The sequence below is a fragment of the Theileria equi genome, chromosome 1 (genome assembly GCF_000342415.1).
Source record: "Theileria equi strain WA chromosome 1, complete sequence".
Taxonomy (NCBI): Eukaryota; Apicomplexa; class Aconoidasida; order Piroplasmida; family Theileriidae; genus Theileria; species Theileria equi.
This window is the reverse complement of record NC_021366.1, coordinates 1,337,339-1,355,479: the sequence shown is the minus strand read 5'-3', so window position 1 is coordinate 1,355,479 and position 18,141 is coordinate 1,337,339. Positions and strand designations below refer to the sequence as shown.

Genomic DNA, 18,141 nt, shown 5'->3' with positions numbered 1-18,141 from the left:
GATAAATTGAATGTGAAGCCTAGAAGATGAAGGGTTTAGCTGTTCTTTGTTTCATCTTTATCTGTAAAATTTGCAGTGCTGGATTTCCTTGGTGTTTTAAAGTTGGAAATAATAAGGATAATACTTTTGATCACAGTGTAATTGATATAACTATTAAAGAGCCTCCAAATGTATATGTTGGCGGTAGCACAAGTGAAAGATTTTTTTGTCCTAAAGTTGACAATAGTATTAAGGCTGTTGTTGAAGGCTCTCTTTTGATTTGGCAAGTTGGAGAAGGTGAATCATGTACACTTGTAAAGGTCAGATTTAAGGGTGATGAACCTGTATATATAAAAATGAGCGTAGTGAAAGATGGTGCCCCTCAAATTGAGATTTTTGGAAAGGTGAATGGAGAATGGATATCAGCTGATAGATTTAATTCAAGAATAAGTGGATCCACAAAAATGAATATAGAAGATATCGAAAAAGGAGCATGTAAAATATCTAATAATAATCCCTCTAGATTAAACCTTACATACCCTAACAAAGAAATGGTAGAAATTAACGAGAGTGAGATTAATGGAGTTAAACGCATAGTATATACACCAAGCGATGAAGTCGCTGTTAATGAAATTTATGACGAAGGGTTGACACTATGGAGGGCCCCTGGAAATGAAAAGTGTACATTTGTAGAACTGTTCATAAAGAATAGCCACAAAATTCTTTATTTGGAAATTTATTCTGAGGAAACGTTTGAGCCAATGTATTTTGAACACCATGGAGGAACATGGTTATATACAACAAAAGACGCATTTAATTCTGGTTTTGTAAATATACTGAACCTCAAAAATGAAAATACATCAAAAAGATCTCTGGTAGTAAATAAGTTAGCAGAGAACCTCAGAGGCATCCCAGAACAAAATGATACTAGAGAACATATGCCAAATGATTCCCCTTTGCCTGGGGCTTTAAAAGAGGGAGGTATTCCCTTTGACCATTTGGACCCTTGGAACATGTGCACATTAGAATCAACTGCTAGATCTTCTTTGCGGGCAAGAGGCAGACATGTTAACGCGGAATATGTTCCTGTTCCACCTTTACAAATTACTCCATCTGGGTTGAAAGTGGAATCTTCACCTACATCGCAATCAATATCTACGAATTTGAAGGAAAATGATTCTGGTATATCAACAAATGGGAACGACAATTTGGAGTATATCCCCCTTCTGCCAAATGATTGTGAGTATTCTACACAAATTGTGGAGAATATGTGTACTGGAAATTTTGATTATCTTCCAGCAGCTTCACCCAACAAGTTTTTTATGGACATTCAGAATGATAAAGAGGATGTTAGGTTGGACTTTGATAATCCTAATAGAGAAAAAATTATTATAGGCGAACGTGATTCTTGTGGTGTGAAACAAAAAACATATTCTCCGAGGGATGAAGTAAATCTTACATCTGTTTTTTGCGGGTCGCAAAAGTTGTGGATAGCTGATCCTGGTGAAAAATGCACATTTCTAGAGTATTCATCAAAGGAAGGAAGTATTCTAGTTTATTTAGAAGTTTATAATAATGACCTCTTCCATCCAAAGTTTTTCACAAAAACTGAGAACCTCTGGAGCGAAATGGACCTTGTGGAATTTTCTAGTAAACTAAAGAGTATGAGAAACGCTAAAACCTCTTCAGATAAGTTATGAAGAGAAATTAATAATCTTAGACTTTTAATTAGATATTCCTTGAGTTTAACAGTGTATTCCAGACAAAGATCTGTAACACGAACTAGTTACCGGGTTAATTTCTTCTCTTTCTGGTATACACATCTTTGTAACCATAGTTTGGGTAAAGGAAAAACTCCAAGGAAGATATATAGTCACAATCCATTTTTACAGTCGCATGAATTTATATGGACTATTCCACAACTAATACTAATATTTAGACGGATAGATGTTCATGCCCCCAAAACACTACGCCATGTACGGTTTTAGAATCAGTAAAGACAAAGAATTGGTTCAAAAATGTAAAGATGTTATGTTCTGAAAATAAAATGAGATCAATATTATTTAATCAGGAGAATGGGTTTTACAGGTTCAGTTGCCTCTCTAATACATTTATAAGGGAAGACTTTGACGCGTTGAGAGAACTTTGTAAGGAGGATGATGGTATGTCATTTGTAAGCTGTTCGGAAAATCCCACTCTTTTATCGTTTTTCGTTTTCATTGGTTTATCAAGCGCACTTGGAGCAATTGTTGCTGCTTGCGTTGCACTTTATGTTTACAAAAAACGGACATTTGCGTGTTTTCAACGGAGCTCTCAATAATTTCAAAAGTTTTCCTACGTTTTAGGTATTCCAATAAAATTTATCTTATTCCCCATTCATCTACCCGGTATTCCCTTGATGTAAGTTTATATTGCGGATTATTCCATGGTACTACTGGGTACAGATTTTAGAATCTACACATTAGTGTACCCTAGACTCATTTGTACGTTTCAATCTCAACTCTTTACACTCAGGAAACTTATACAAATTCCATTTGATAAATAAGAAATGAAGACTAATGGACTATTGTGCGCGTTTATATTCCTAAAATTTTCTTCTTCCCTCTGTAAGCCACAAGCTACTCCTAAACACCGACACCTGCACCATGTTCTTGACCATAATTTGCAGGGGAGTCACACGGGATTCGTGGACTATGGAGCTGTGACGTCCTTTGCAGAGGTTGTTTATGAGGGTTGGAGGTTACAGGCAATCTATATTTCGGCGGGAATTATAATTGTGGTTGACCTACTACTCCTGGGATTTACCTTTTGGCAAACTGGAAAACTCTTTTCGCATGTATGTTTTGTATACCCCAATTCATACAAATGTCTTAGGGATTGTGGAGTAAAAAGTTATTCAAGGGAGGTGGTTGTTGGATGATTGTAGCAGCTCTTTGTGGGATCATTTTTGGTAGTTGCTTGGGGTACATGATTAGTATCCCGTTAATACCATTAATGGCAATGGGTTTTATGCTTTTGGGTGTAGCATTTATATTGGTTGGAAGAAGAGGTGCCATACTGGGTGGGATTGCCGGGATTCAAATCGGACTCGCTTTTGGGTCAATTAACTTTTCGTCAATCGGTGCCATCATTACCGAAGGTGTTTTGTGTTCATTTGCAGGAATTTGTATTGGGTTTATTCCAATATTCCCAGACATGAGGATAAACGCAAGATATATCCAATTGGGATTGAGGTAGGTTGAATGTATGGTATGCGAGTGAAACGAGTCTAATGCGAGCTATGGAGTAGTGAGCTCTTCTGTCTAGTAGGATGATCACTGTGCAAGTATGACTATAAGGAGTACTGAAACAGGTGACCTACCGACGTCGGAGACTAGGTAGTAGATCACTATGGAATGGGCGACCAACGGGAGCTTAAAGAAGAGTGATGGGAACCATATGAGCGAAGCGAATAGGCGGCCAAAGGGAGCTTGTGTATCTCTAGAGATATAGGAAGAGTGATGGTATGTCCCGAGGGAGTATGGAAATATGCCAAGCATCGAGTTGTATAATGCAACAATAGCGAGATATGAGTTTCTAATGTTTGGTATAAAGATTAATGGAATCTAGTATGGAGTAGGGAAGCTCCTGGAATCTCAAGCTAAGGTACCATAGCTGGTGGTATAGTAGGAACTGGTGAGCAAGTAGGTAAATACTGCACAGGATGTACCGGAGGAAGAAACTGCCAAGAAGACTGCGGATGTGGCAACTGCAGAGGAGTTGGAGGAGAATCTTGTATTCCTGACAAATGTACTAAACCAGACTGCCAATGCTGTAAAGAGTGGGAAGGTACTTATTCATCTGTTAACGCATTCACATCCTAAGGTTTAATGATTATCTTGGCCTTTACTGGAGATGGTTACCTTAAGACTTATTCCAAGTATGAACATGATCGGAGTAAGTGGCCCACTAGAGACTGTGGAACGCTTGGGAGTGGCCACTAGATAGTTTAATCCTAAACCTGGCCATGCTGTAGTATGACTAAAGGAGGGAGAAAGTGATTTGGCTGGGCACTGATACTCTCCGCCATACTCAGAAACGTAAAGCTCTTGAAGATTAACCTTTAATTTGGGATAAGAAGTTATAGTGGAATGACATTTGGACAAGTTATTGATATAGGGATTTGGTACACTACCCAGTTCCTCAATCAACAACCCTTGGGGTACGCTCCTTTTGGGTCGTAGCGACCAGAGGAGAGAATGTTGAGGCTAAAGATAGAGCCACTGAATAGACCTAAGCATTGACACACTCGCCAGATGAGCTCTTCCATCCCGCGGCAACACTAGGCAAAGATTACACTCTTGGAATTCATTCAGACCACTTTACACATAACATAAACTTTTAGGAATCAAATCGAGGGACAACTTAATGTTTAGTAAAAGTACTTGTGTTCTTCTGGCCATGTAAAAGTATAGCGTTGCCTTAGTATGGCCAATGAATAACCGATTGTATCTTGTATCTTACTTGCGTATCTTGGATATCTTTGCTTTAACTGTTCATATTTTTTTAAAATCTCGGCAATGTGCTGATCCAAATTATCTGTAACCTTGGTACTGGTCTCAGCACTGGCACCTTCAGAGGCGTTTATTGAGAGTTCCTCAATGAGCTCGTAAATGTGATCCTGCACATCTTCCACCTGATACAGAGCATCAAAAATCTCTAGAGTTTTGTTTAGCATGATTTGGACTTGAATGTCTGGGATATCGTGTGTTCTCCTCTTGATACGACTAAAGATTCCATCCCAAATGTCTGCGTTCATGGTAAGTTTGACAGTGTCATGCCAATTTGCCGCCAAGACTTTGTTATGTAGTTCAAGTAGGTCGTTGTATGCCTCCAAATGTATGGCTTCTGGTGAGCATTCAGACCTATAGAGCGGCTCCTTTGATGGGCGCATGGGCTGCAGCGTCTTATGCGTCTGTCTTTCGTTGATGTGGATGATCTCTTGCACCTTTTCACACTGTATCTTTGGCAATCCATCGCCCCTGTAGGCGTAATGTGGAGGTTCCTCGTGATGATGGCCGGCATGGAAAGAACGGCAAAAGGTCGAGCCTAGAGCCCTGTGAAGGCCAGAACTGCGACGACTCGCGATAACAGCGACATTTAGCCCCGAAAAAGTGCTGATTGACCGTCCATTTGTGCCAGAAAAAAACTCCTGAACGGTTCTATGCCGGAAATTGGAAAACAAACCTTGCACGCCGAGTGTAGGAGTCCCCTTGTACAATTTTTCGGTAACATTTTAGGAATCAGAGAGCTGAAATCAAAATTCCAGAAATTGTCCGTAAATTCCCTCTGAATGCCAGTCGGTATGTGGTTGACCAACAGGTGGGCGCCTCGTCCTCAAACAGAGCGCCTGCTCAGTCAGTTTTACTCTCAATCGATTCATTAGGATGGAATTTCAACCTGACGGTCAATTTATGGCGAAAAATTGACGTTTGGGCCACTTGAGCTGTGCCCTCTGGGTCATGGCGGTTTGTCCATTCATTTCCAGAACCACTCGTTTACATCCTCCCTGGAGCTCTGCGGATGGCCCATTGGCTCTAGAGGCATCTGAACGGCAGCACGGGAGATCTGTGCCAGGAAGAATTGCGGGGATATTTAGGGAGTTGACACCGTCCTAATCGGCATACGACGCCTTTAAGAGAGTCATTGTCCCATACTAGGCCACATTGTTATGAATCTGTTCCGTACAGCTGCACGGTAAGCTGGTTACGAGGGAGGATGAATGAGCATATCATGGACAGACCGGCAGGAAGACAACTCGGATACTTCGGCTACAAAACGGATAACCAATCGCAGGAATGGTAGCTAGAGGACGCGTATAGGGAGAAAACTTATGGTTATAGTGAGAGATCATGCTTCACATCTTTTACTCCATCTTGAGATTGACCCCGAGGCTTCGTTTGTATAGGAGATAGATAAGGATGACCGTGGCAGAAGCTATTCCGAGGAGTAAAAAGTGGATAGGACCGAGTGTAAATGGTGGTTTACGGTAAGAGTAGCAGCAAATATACTCGTTACTGTCTGGAGAGTCACAGAGTAGCCGATCTTCCGGCTGAAATATAACCATCCCAATATTGCAATAGTAAATGTATCTTCCTACCTTTTCAAATACTACCTGAGCCAATGCGTTTTCGCTACAAACATCCTCCAGGTTTTTGATAAAGTGCGGATTACCCGTAGCCATTGAGAATGTGCAGGCTCTGTAGTTTTTAGGACATCCACACTTTACATGCTCTAGTGAGGCTATTCGCACGGTTCTTACAATCTTGCAGTCTATATTACTCCTATGTGGTTCCCTTAACTCTGGGTACTGTTTATATGCAGTTGTTATCCATTCCGGCAAGCTGTCATCCTCCTGAGGGACTCTGAATTCGGGTATCACCAGCACCTTGTCTCCCGCCAAACTCCCCTCACAAAACGGCAAATCTGTACAGAGCACGGTTTCTATAGTCCCAGATTCATCCTCTTGGCAGTTTCTCTCTTCCACGCCAAATTCGTCCCTACTGTAGATAATTTCCCTGGTTCTTGACTTTGTTGGTATTTGGTCGGGATACATGCAGTGGTTTGTGCAGGGAGACCATTCACTCCACTCAGTATATTTGCAGTCACCAGACTTGAATTTGCACAACACAAAACCCTTCCCAATGTACGATTCCCTTGAAAAGTTGCATTTCCCTCTAAACTCTTCCAGTTCATTGTTATCACCTACACTTTGAGTAAATCCCCACTCGTCTTACCATGATTTATATCTGGAATATAATTTGGGAATCTCTTACCATATTCCCAATCAAATACTGCAGCCATACACTTTTGTTTGGTATTATCTTGAGAGATTATTCCATCATATTCGCATATTTCCATGGCGGTTTTACAGAGGAGTAGACATTCATCCTTGTTGTCGATACTTGCAAAGTAAACACCATCACAGTAGTCGGATTGTTCTTCACCTAAATTATGTATATGGAATATATAGAGTTGAGTAAAACTGCGAATATGAACGATTGAGATAATATGATGACACAAATGGAGGATATTTGAGCATCATCAATGTCTATGTTCTCTTCTACTAATCATTCATGACAGTAATCCCATCAACTTTGACAAAATTTTACCTTGAGGAAATGAACATTTGTAGCGCTTGAATTCACCTCCCTCGAACTTGTCACTACTCATACGGTTGTATATGCACAAGTTCAGGGCTGCTGTATGTTTGGAACATTCCGCTTCAACCTTGGCACATACTTCAAGACAAAACTCCCTCTTGAATCTTTTGTCTTTACTTACAACATCATTGCAATCGTACTTTAGTTCTGAATTAAAGTTTAGGGGGAAGAAATAGCAACTGGAATTGAGGATAAAACACAAATATGCAAGGATATAAAATACAAAATGAGCTGGATTAAAATATAAATGGACATACTAGGGATCTGATCGAGCTCTTTTGAATGGTACTTGTGTTGATTGGTCCACACAGATCCATTCTTACAGAAGAAGGAAATGTCAGAGTCACTTATGTCTGTAACTTTAAAGTTTTTATTCAAGGGGCAATGGAGCCTCTTGTTCCCAGCTATTGTCGTATAAATCAGAGACGCTTCTTCACCAGAAAAACCTTTCCCTAGATAATGCAAATTCAAACCTTTGTAACTTAAGGCAGGACAGAACCCTGGATCCATAATACTGTGTAATGTTCTTTTGTCTGATTTTACATTCTCCTTGTCATTACTGTTACTTATCATCAGCGCATGAATGTCATCAATACTGCAGGGTTCAGTATAAGGCAGAGAACATTTGCAGCTTTTGTGTCGCTTGTCAATCCATGAGTCGTTTGAATAAAGTGCTCTAGTTATAAAACACTTGTTTTTATACAGGGGAATTAATTTTCTGACTTTGTCTTCCATAGAATGTTCAAGCCGGCATTTTGTAAAGAATGGGATTGCATATTCTGACTCAGTCTTTAGTCTTGCAAAACAACTGACATAATCGTTATCCTTGCACATCATTCTTAATCTCTTAAATTCAACGCTACAAAAGTCCTTGTTATCCTTTGAGGGATATCTTGGAATCACCATGGGCTCATCCAGAGGTTCAGAATCATCTCTTAAATATTCTCCAGATCCGTCATTTACCATGCCATGTATTCTAACGTGTTCAGCAGAGTCATCATCTATGTCATTTTTGACATTGGAGCGAGTGACATCTTCAACACAATCTTCCGTTTCCTCCATATCAACACTGTCACAGGACTTATTATAGACTCTTATATACCTCTTTCTAATACGTTTTCCATCCTTACAAGTTGACCATGGCACCCATTCCGTTAGTAGACACTGTTCAGAACATAAGGGAAGTTGGTCCGTGCAATCTTCATGTTCTACCGTTATACATTCATGTCCACCCTCGCTTCCAGGATACAAAATATTGCGTGTTCGTTTTCTGTAATTACGCTTATCACCCTCTCTACAAGTTTCATCACATGGTTCCCACTCATTCCATTCTCCCTCAATACAGTCCTTAAAGTTTAATCTCGTGCTACTATAGACATTTTCAAAGTCGTTTACTATCATCTTCATCTTGATACCACCTATTTTACAGAGCGCAGATATGTGATACTTGTCCAAAATATCTTCTTTTGAGCTGTATTTTTCAAATTCTTGCGTAAAGACACGGGTAGGGATCCACTTAATTTCTTCATTTCCATCCTTGTTTAGATGATTACAAATGTTTTTTGAAACATTTTCAGAAGCAAAGACAACGAGAGGTTTTAGAGGATTACCATTTTGCTCCCATCTTTCCATGATATTGCAAATGGTTTTGGCATAGTCTGTCCAACTATTATCCTTTAGAATATCCTCCAATGTTGCGAGAGTATGATCACCTTTGCAACATTCGATCCTGAACCTGTCAAAAACATCATCGTAATAGACATCAATTCCTGTCTTTTTGATGCTAGTTACTTGCACAGCTTGATCTATGTACAAAACAAATAGGTATAGTACAAGTACATCCATCATTTATAAAATATAAAACCACATAAAATTTTGGCTAGATGTTGAGATAGTTAGGCGACAGCCCTAACAACATAATCTAGCCTGCATGTTGGACATATACTTCTTCTCCTAAACCACGTGTCTACGCAATCCCTGTGATAAATATGCCTACATGGTAACTTCCTGAGTATTTCGCCATCTGTATAGTCCTCTAGACAAATGTTACAATGTGTAGATCGAGCCCTTGGACCGTAGCGTACTAGGGGAAATTTTGCGATATATTGCTCTGGCAATCCACTTTCCATCGGCGGTGGAACAACATTATCTTCTGTGTCGATGCTGTTTACTGAAAAACTATTTCCGTTGGTGGGATCAATTGTCAAAGTCTTTGCGATATGGTTTGAAAGCCCCGGTGGATACATTGGTTCCGCACGATTGTTTCTTGTGGAACTTCCACTTCCACTCATGCAACGATTATTTCTCTAAAAATACGAATGTGAGTTTGCAAAAGTATAACGACTATCTAACTGGAAAGAGAATGTAAAAACATACCCATTGTCTGTTTGAATCTCTGGAAACACGGGGGCTTCTACCTTGTCTTGTTGGACGATGATGATTAACACGGCGCTGTGGTAAATGTAGAGTAAAATTCATAGACAAACCTGTTCATCAAGTCCAATTTGCATTACAAGAGGTTCACTATATTGCCTCATCATTGCCTCTGATCTCATTCTTATCGGTGTAGATGTTCTTGGAGTATTTCCTAAACACACTAGTATACTTTAAGCAATCATACCCGAGTATGCGGGATTTTTCATAAGGCCCCTAAAGTCACCAACTAAGGAATCCAGTGATGTAAAGTAATTTGTCATTAGAGAGTCTGAAGTGGGTGTATCAATTGCAAGAAACATTACCTCGAGAACCGGTCCTCTCATACTTGTAAATGCCATATCCATTAACTTGTGGACGCAGCGGTCTATTTTGCATGTTAGCCTCCGACATTGTGCTCAAATCTGTAAAGTAGTGTAAATATAACAAATGATCCGAGGAGAGCATCGGATGAGTTAAAGCAAAGCGATTGTCCCACTTGCACTCTACCTGTTTTCTTCTTGCGCGAGCCAAACGTCCAGTCATATTATTATCCATTCCAGGGTAATTTTTACACTTGCCACAATCCATTAGATGGAACACGAAAGCTATTTACTCTAAGTCTACTCTTACACAGGACTGGCAGACTCCCCGTGGATAACACAATACCTTACTCGCATTTGCATACTCACTCCATAAGCTCCACATTATCCTGTGCTAAACTAACCTTGGGAGATCAATCTATTCATCTGACCAAGTAATAGGGAATCATCATCACTATCGGCGCAACGGACGGAATTCATAGCATCACTGCAATTAGTACGAGACTGGGAACCTGGATAATCATGGGATATCCTCAAAGAGGGGTTATTCTCGGTATTTTGCGGGTTGGATTGTAGATTATACGCCTGGAATGAGTCGACTGAAGTCTCCAACTCACGTCTGTAGAGGGACTCCGCTTCCATGTATGTCATTTTTCCAATGTCTCCTCCTAGTATTATTCCACTATTTGTGTGTTATTCTATTCTAGAGTTGTGGCTATTCCAAACTCGTGCAATTTATAGTTTAATTCTAAATAACTCCGCCGTATACAGTTCTGGCGTACGAAACCTTTGCAGCACGCAAGTTACTTTTACGGCATGCAATGTGTAGAGTGCTCAATCTATATTCGTGTGCAGTATGCCACCACCTATAAAGTTGTAGTAATCTTTGTACCTTTAAAATGTGCAACTATTTTGCGATTACTTTTACTGTACCCTAAACTTTATGTATCTTCTCTATTTCACGGTTGTTCTATTCTGCAAGATAACAAAAACTATACTCTAAAACCTCAAACGTTTGAAACTATAAATCATCATCCTTCTCCTCTAGAGTTTGATTCTTAAACTATGGCCAACAAAGCCTGTACCTGTATCATTCATCAAGATAATGAACGGGAACATATGCCCATTTTATTTTCGCCAGTATTTTCCAATGCTACAGCCTATTCCTGCAAATCCTGGACCCATTAACATATACCAATTAAGCCTTAGAATCCTAAGCCTATACTTGACGACAAAATTGGCCCTTTCCAAATGTGTGTATGGAAGGTTGACTTGCCAAGTTAATCACGATTTTATGCGATAAGTAGAAATATTGACGACCATTCACACACACTTTATGGAAACGGCAAACCCTCTCAGGAAGGTCAATTAATTGTGATCAAGAGAGCGAGGAAAATGCATGTCATCCTGGGTTGGGTGCACATGTACGGCGTGAACCCTTGTATGGGCTTTTGGCCCTTTTCGACCGTTTTTCGCCATACAATCGCACACATTATTTACACATTCGTGTATGTTGGAAAAAACAAGCAGAATGACCCGCAAATGAGCGAAAACAGTCCACTCTACAAACAGCTACACACCCGCGCTTCAGGTCCCTGCATTCCGGGCAGTTGGAAGCACATATATCGCCAATTACCCATGATTCCTCCTAAAATACAATAGAAACGAATACATAGAGCCGTATACAGAGCGGAAGGAGAGCATATAAGCCGCTTTGATGCCAGAGAAACCGAGAGGAGAAAATTGAATCACTAGTCAACTTCTAGATCTAAGCTTTTTGCTGTAAACATCCAAATATATACACAAAGATAGAATGATGGCGGATGATCTGCGCATTTTTCACCTTTTGGAGGTCGACTTGCCCTATCCAGGTACCTTCCCTTCCATGCCTCTATTGTCCGTGCTATAAGTAACGCTATATAAAAAAACCTATAGGAGAATCTACTGATCAAGACAGGAAGCGCTACAGATTTGCGAGTTTGCCGAGTGACGGTGTTCTGAGGCTCAGATTGACGGATGGCGACAACTGGAGGAACGAGGTTCGTGCGAGATCAATGGACATTTTGGGCGGCGCAATACGCGTAACTGTGGACCCAGAGGTGTGCAGGGCCCGGAGGAAGCCTGGGCTATTCTGCTAGTCTAACTTCCTTGGGTGAGTGAAGAGATGAAAGCGCAGACCGATGAATTTGACGATGGACAAATGATAACGGCGAGGATAAAGAGGATGATTAAGGCTTTGGTGCTATACATGTAGTCTTCCCCCTCACAAATGTCAGGATGGGTGGACGACCTCAGCGCCATTGCAATTTTGTAGTTTATTGTCCCCGTGACGTCGAGTGTGCAAATGAAAAGGAAGCGGTTGATATCATGCACTTAGTACCATGCAGCAAGTCGTCGGAAATAAAGTTATCAGGTAAGCTGCCGTTGGAATGCCCTAAAAGTGGTCTATCTATGCCCACTAGGGGCAAGATCCCGTACATTGAGAAATTAATAGACTAGAGAGACATTGATGTCTATAGGCCGCATAATCCTCCCGCGGAGGATGGCGTACCACGCACCAATAGCAAGGGCGTAGACCCGAACTGGAAACGGGACATCCTGGAAAAAAATGCCGATAAAAGGTTCAAAACTGAGGTTTGTTTTGTGCAACAATGCCCTAGGAGGAATGACTGGGCGACATTTAACCACTCCTTATAACGACTCCTACAGGATGTAACGAAAACAAAAGGAAGTGAGTTTGAGGACTATTTTCTCAAGAGAGAATTACTCATGGGAATTTTTGAAAAGGGGTTCGAGCGCCCATCTCCCATCCAGGAAGAAAGTATTCCTGTGGCTTTAGCAGGCCATGATATCCTGGCCCGTGCAAAGAACGGAACAGGAAAAACGGCCGCGTTTGTAATACCGTTGCTAGAGAAACTTAACACGTCGCACTCTCACATTCAGGGTATGTTTTTTTAACGCGTCCACAAATAACCTAGGCTTGATTCTCTTGCCTACCCGTGAGTTGGCACTCCAGACAGCGGCAGTTGTAAAGGAACTTGGAAAGTACCTAGACGTCCAGTGTATGGTTTCTACTGGTGGTACTTCTTTGCGCAATGACATTATGAGATTTTACAAGCCAGTTCATATTCTTTGTGGAACACCGGGCAGGATTCTTGATTTAACAAACAAGGGTGTTGCAATTTTATCGCAATGCACGGTCGTTATTCTGGATGAAGCTGATAAAATGCTTTCCCCAGAGTTCTGCCCAATTGTAGAAGCGCTCTTAAAGTTTTTGCCCACAGAAAAGCAGATTATTTTGTACTCTGCTACCTTCCCATCATCTGTTCAGCAGTTTAAGGAGGCACATTTGCCAAATGCTCACGAAATTAACCTTATGGACGAACTTACACTCAAGGGTATCACCCAATTCTACGCCTACGTGGAGGAAAGACAAAAGGTCCACTGCCTATCTACCTTGTTTGCCAGGCTCCAGATTAATCAGGCTATAATTTTCTGCAACAGCGTGGCCCGTGTGGAATTATTGGCTAAAAAGATTACAGAGCTTGGTTTTAGTTGTTTTTATATCCATGCAAAAATGCTTCAATCCCACAGAAATAGGGTTTTTCATGATTTCCGCAATGGTGCTTGCAGATGTTTAGTGTCTTCTGACTTGTTCACCAGAGGTATCGACTTTAGATTTGTCAACGTCGTAGTTAACTTTGATTTCCCAAAATCTTCCGCTACTTATTTGCATCGCATTGGAAGATCTGGGCGTTTTGGGCATTTGGGTTTGGCTATAAATCTCGTTACAACAGCAGACAAAGATGCGCTCTTTAAGTAAGTTTATGAATGTAATGTGAGCTATGAATGGGCGACTATATGAGCGAAGCGAATGTAGGAGCCAATAGCAACCTATGGGAGCTCTTCTGTCTAGTAGGATTATCACTGCCTAGGTCTCTAGACCAAAGCAGGTGATCCCTAGGGCGGATTACTCCATGCTTCATTCTTGTAGCCATTACAACTCTCCACAAACTTTATACAAACCTATAGGATCGAGGAAGAGTTAGGAACCGAAATAAAGCCCATACCAGCAAACGTGGACCCAGCCTTGTACTCCTAGTCCACTTTGCTTTACCTGCTCAATTTCTTGTGTGGGTACACTACACATTTAGTTTTAGTTTATATATAGTAGTGCGGGGCATTTTTGCCGCTATGGAGGCTGAAGAATCCGCGTCTCCCGTTGCGGTTCCGACCTGCGTGTTGGATCAGCCCATAAACCGACCAAAGACAAAGGTACGTTTATTTTGGCAATTGTATGTACTTTACGCTGATTACTAGTCCATGTTTGGTCTGTAATTTGTCTCTGGTCCCTATAGACGCCTGTAATTGCTACTTTATGATAAAATGCTTCAAAAATTAAACTTTGGGACCATCCACCCGTATTATCAGGACTTGCACCTTGAAAACACCGGAATGGATCCCGAATAATGACTATAGTGGATGCTCATGTGGGCTATTCTCTACAGTGTGTATTGACCATGAAGGACAATGGATGAACATTTGAATACACGCTCATATACACAAACATTTAGGTTTCTTTGAGCGCTTACGCCTTTTTGTTTAGCGAAATGGTTCAGTATAGCATGCGTATAGCTACCAAAGAGATCCCATTTACACAGAGGTAAGCAATGAAAAGGTGACAAACGGGAACTTTGCAACTGTGATGAGTCTTTATATCATTAGGATGCTAGGGTACAAGATGATGAAGTATACTGTACTACTGAAGACCGTGTTGATAGTTGTTCATCCTGTTTCGTGGATACTTTCTCTGACGGTGAACTAGTTCTGAGGGAGGATGAATGGTTGTCTATGGATGTTTAGTGAGTAACTAAGGTACTAGTCTGCTCCCTTTGGTCGCATTGATGTACTCATGGATATCAGAGGTTTGAAGGAGCATACTCTATCGAATCATGGAGGATGAGTGAGAATGATGGTAAAACATTGCAGTTAGAGATAGGCAAAAAATGCGGAGAGAGAACAGAATGTACTTGTTCACTTAGGCCCGGCGGCATAACTGCCAAAAAAGTCAATGATCCAGAGTCAGTTCATGGCTTTCACAGTTATGTTCATGAAAACAACACACCGTTTATCCTAAGTAAAAGTCTAGGTGGAGGTGAGGAACTAGGTGGGAATGATGTTGAAGGTGTTACCAAGGTTTCCATTTTTTATTGGGATGGAGATGATAGTAACCCAAAAAAACCACTCCTCTTGGAGATTATTAAGAATAATATTGATACAGAAAAGGAGTACTATTATAAGTACGGGAAAGATGAAAGGGAGGCAGGTGATCAACAACATATTTGGAGACACCAGAACAGAGATGGTTCAATATCGTTACAGAGCAGACTCGATGAAAGAAACCTTGGTATAAACAACGTTTTTCCTCTCGACCTAGAAAACCCTGAAAAACGCATACAATCTACTTCTAATGCCGCAAAAGATAAAGGTCTAGAGCGAGTTTCATCGGTCCCTCAACTCACGGGAACTGATTACGTTGTTACGGAGTACAGATTTATTAATCATGATGGAAATACCAGATTTTCTAGAGTAATGTACAAGAAGGAAAAGGCAAATGGTATTAGTGTTCCCTTTGGTATAACTACAAATGTTCGACTCTATTCGTCACCAGTGAATGGGAGTACACCACCACTTATGTTCGAGTTTGTTGGTCTTTCCGGCGGAAATTCCACCTTTTTTGATAGCAAAGATGGTAGAAATTGGGGGAAGGTTATTAATTCAGATGGATTCTACGATAAAAACAAGTCCAAAGACAATCCTCCACCTACTGAACTCCTCACAACAAAACTGGATGAGACATTATGTTCATACTATAATGCAGCTACTATAGATCTTACAAAAAGACACTCTGGACAATATGTTACTAATAAGGGCTATTGTTGCACTGGTAGTCACGGCTCTAAGAGGGTCTCTGTTATTTCTGTACAGGTTTCTTGTACAGATTCTAGTCATACCTCCAGCAAGCTTACGGCTTATAAGCACTCTGTTCCCAATGGAAAACTGGCTGGTATTAAGTTCTACCTTAGTTCAGATGACACTAAAAAGGATAGGAAACGCATAACATCTAGGAAATTAGGCCTTCCTATAGAAGGTCCCGTACATGTATACGCTTTCTACTGCAAAGATAATCCCATACTAGTCTATGTTGAAAATGGAGGGTCTGGTTCTCCAGGATGGTACAGGAAGAACAGGAGTAATGACAAGTGGACACCAACTTCTGTACTCAAAGATATAACACCGACTAATATTACAGACTGTAAGAAGTGGAATAGATTTGTGGGACTACTAAATCAACTTAAATGTACACAATTTAAAAAATGCCTTAACTCTGAATCTTCAGAACTAGGACGTTCCGAAGATAGTTCTGGAGGCGAAGAAGAGAACGACATTAAGTTGGAAGAATCTGAGCCTGAAGAAGAGAAACCTCCACAAGAAAAAGATGGTAAAAAGGGTGATAGAGGACCTGAAGGTGGTACCTATGTTCCTGTTCCACCTCCTAAAGGACCTAAACCTGTAGATGGTGATGATAGTAATCATGCTAATGAGGCTGGCACTGCTTCTAGTCAACTTGGTAGAGATGGTGCCGGTAAAGCTGAAGCTAGAGAGTATCTTCCTGGCACTCTTAAAGCTCATCCTCAACTTTCTCAAGAACCTCAAAAGACCGATCTTCAAGCAAAAAAGGATGTTCTTAAATCTCATGAAAATGCTCAACGAACTGCTGCTATCTCATCTGCTAGTACTCATGATGGAATTAAACGAGCATATAAAGTTACTGCTCCTGGTTCTATACTTACTGTTTTTGATGCTGCTATTGGGCTAGCGTATGCTGTTCTATCTCTCAGTGCTGAACAAGAGACAGATTCTGTTAGATCATCTGACAAAGCTGCTACTAATCAACCTCCTTCACCACCTCCTAGAGGACCTCAAGGACCTGGTATAAGAGTTACTGCTGAAAACTCTGACTCTCTTCAAGCGCAAGATGTCAGTAGTCCATCTTCTGAAGGTACTCAACCTAATACTACTGTCTTATCTAACCTAGGCACTACTCGTACTCAATCTCTTTATCAAGAATCTACTGCTGATGCTCCTTCTACTCTTGAATCTCCTGCTTCTGAAAAACTTGCTGTTACTGGTCCTGGTCTTGTTCTTGGTGGTCTAGGATCATGGTCAATCTTTGGAGCATCTTCTGGTACCCTTGCAGGAAGTGGCGCAGTTGGTCTGGCAGGTTATAAGCTCCTTAAGAATTCTAGAGACCCTTGGGTTAGACAGATTTAGGAGTCTATGGAGATACTCTAGATACTAGCTTGAGTACTGAGTAGTTGGTGTTAATTTGTTGGTTTGTTTTTGATATGAATGGGTATACCATATTCGGTCTGATGGACTACAACCAACAAAACACTGGACACTTTAAATATAACTAGGCTTATTGAAACATTATCCTACATCCATTCAGTTATACTTTGCAGCAATCATCCCACCAGTTATATGAGGAAAACAACAGTTGCACAGCTACCATTAAATCAACCACCTTCTAAGGAACAACTTTCCTTAATAGATATATATACTCACAACATAAACCTAACTTTACAGGCTTCACAACATGGGTATCGAGGTTGGAGTACGCATATTAGAACTATTGACACTCCGCGAGAAAATCACTACACGCTTCAAAAACGTTATCGCTCTATTGACATTTGTCGCAAACTCGGTATGGAAATACCTATTTGGTCACAGTGCAGTGCTTTTAAGGGGGAAGGAAGACTCCTCAGAGTGTAGGTTTGGGTGAACACAGACATGCCTTCTTCAGTCATGCTTAACGATAAAGAATTTCAAATTACAAAATACATTTCGATGCCAAAGGTTTGTTTGAATGAGTATATAATGGGTGTTATGGAGCTGAGATGGACTTAGAATAATGGAGCAAAGCTAGTAGAGGAGAACGGGTAAGATGCTCGGTATAGGAGCCTTTCTATTTACAAGGCTTAGTGGACGACTGTTGCCATGAGATACTCAGCATTGGGTTGTTCATCTTGTTCTGTGGATACTCTTTCTGACTGTGAGCTATGGAATAGTATGCAGAACTAGACGGTATTGCATTGAGACTGCTCATGGATCTCAGAGTTTTGAAGGAGCATACACTCTGAACATGGAGGATGAATGAGCAC

At 40.8% G+C, this 18,141-nt stretch overlaps 9 protein-coding genes across 9 annotated transcripts; 6 read left to right on the top strand and 3 right to left on the bottom strand.

The window, feature by feature from the left end:
- Positions 1-26: 26 nt before the first annotated feature.
- Positions 27-1,679, top strand: BEWA_024270 (signal peptide-containing protein; the record flags this gene model as incomplete). Its single annotated transcript, XM_004829187.1, has 1 exon — positions 27-1,679. The coding sequence occupies one exon, from the start codon at positions 27-29 to the stop codon at positions 1,677-1,679; it is 1,653 nt and encodes a 550-aa protein (XP_004829244.1).
- Positions 1,680-2,005: 326 nt separating this feature from the next.
- Positions 2,006-2,299, top strand: BEWA_024260 (uncharacterized protein; the record flags this gene model as incomplete). The annotated part of the gene is made up of 1 exon (XM_004829186.1): positions 2,006-2,299. One exon carries the CDS (start codon positions 2,006-2,008, stop codon positions 2,297-2,299), a length of 294 nt encoding a protein of 97 aa, XP_004829243.1.
- Positions 2,300-2,527: 228 nt separating this feature from the next.
- On the top strand, positions 2,528-3,216 carry BEWA_024250 (hypothetical protein; the record flags this gene model as incomplete). Its single annotated transcript, XM_004829185.1, has 2 exons — positions 2,528-2,815; positions 2,854-3,216. 2 exons carry the CDS (start codon positions 2,528-2,530, stop codon positions 3,214-3,216), a joined length of 651 nt encoding a protein of 216 aa, XP_004829242.1.
- Positions 3,217-4,390: 1,174 nt separating this feature from the next.
- BEWA_024240 (hypothetical protein) lies at positions 4,391-5,309 on the bottom strand (the record flags this gene model as incomplete). The annotated part of the gene is made up of 2 exons (XM_004829184.1): positions 5,206-5,309; positions 4,391-5,170 (listed from the first exon to the last, which is right to left on the bottom strand). The coding sequence occupies exons 1-2, from the start codon at positions 5,251-5,253 to the stop codon at positions 4,391-4,393; spliced, it is 828 nt and encodes a 275-aa protein (XP_004829241.1). The 5' UTR covers positions 5,254-5,309.
- A 575-nt stretch (positions 5,310-5,884) lies between these two features.
- Positions 5,885-9,026, bottom strand: BEWA_024230 (hypothetical protein; the record flags this gene model as incomplete). The annotated part of the gene is made up of 4 exons (XM_004829183.1): positions 5,885-6,723; positions 6,756-6,965; positions 7,131-7,328; positions 7,439-9,026. 4 exons carry the CDS (start codon positions 9,024-9,026, stop codon positions 5,885-5,887), a joined length of 2,835 nt encoding a protein of 944 aa, XP_004829240.1.
- Positions 9,027-9,076: 50 nt separating this feature from the next.
- Positions 9,077-10,139, bottom strand: BEWA_024220 (hypothetical protein; the record flags this gene model as incomplete). The annotated part of the gene is made up of 5 exons (XM_004829182.1): positions 9,077-9,487; positions 9,558-9,632; positions 9,668-9,768; positions 9,802-9,885; positions 9,920-10,139. 5 exons carry the CDS (start codon positions 10,137-10,139, stop codon positions 9,077-9,079), a joined length of 891 nt encoding a protein of 296 aa, XP_004829239.1.
- A 2,076-nt stretch (positions 10,140-12,215) lies between these two features.
- On the top strand, positions 12,216-14,025 carry BEWA_024210 (DEAD box ATP-dependent RNA helicase family member protein). The gene is made up of 5 exons (XM_004829181.1): positions 12,216-12,329; positions 12,436-12,550; positions 12,626-12,860; positions 12,895-13,735; positions 13,949-14,025. Exons 1-5 carry the CDS (start codon positions 12,298-12,300, stop codon positions 14,016-14,018), a joined length of 1,293 nt encoding a protein of 430 aa, XP_004829238.1. The 5' UTR covers positions 12,216-12,297; the 3' UTR covers positions 14,019-14,025.
- Positions 14,026-14,110: 85 nt separating this feature from the next.
- BEWA_024200 (hypothetical protein) lies at positions 14,111-17,251 on the top strand (the record flags this gene model as incomplete). The annotated part of the gene is made up of 3 exons (XM_004829180.1): positions 14,111-14,191; positions 14,491-14,579; positions 14,959-17,251. 3 exons carry the CDS (start codon positions 14,111-14,113, stop codon positions 17,249-17,251), a joined length of 2,463 nt encoding a protein of 820 aa, XP_004829237.1.
- A 325-nt stretch (positions 17,252-17,576) lies between these two features.
- Positions 17,577-17,887, top strand: BEWA_024190 (hypothetical protein; the record flags this gene model as incomplete). The annotated part of the gene is made up of 2 exons (XM_004829179.1): positions 17,577-17,748; positions 17,784-17,887. The coding sequence occupies 2 exons, from the start codon at positions 17,577-17,579 to the stop codon at positions 17,885-17,887; spliced, it is 276 nt and encodes a 91-aa protein (XP_004829236.1).
- Between the last annotated feature and the right edge of the window lie 254 nt (positions 17,888-18,141).

Excerpts from the sequence above, each read along its gene's own strand:
- BEWA_024210 (XM_004829181.1), top strand. The coding sequence starts at position 12,298 with ATGCAGCAAGTCGTCGGAAATAAAGTTATCAG. Across the intron at positions 12,551-12,625 it reads ATAAAAGGTTCAAAACTGAG|GATGTAACGAAAACAAAAGG; the intron begins GTTTGTTTTGTG and ends CGACTCCTACAG. Across the intron at positions 12,861-12,894 it reads GTCGCACTCTCACATTCAGG|GCTTGATTCTCTTGCCTACC; the intron begins GTATGTTTTTTT and ends CAAATAACCTAG.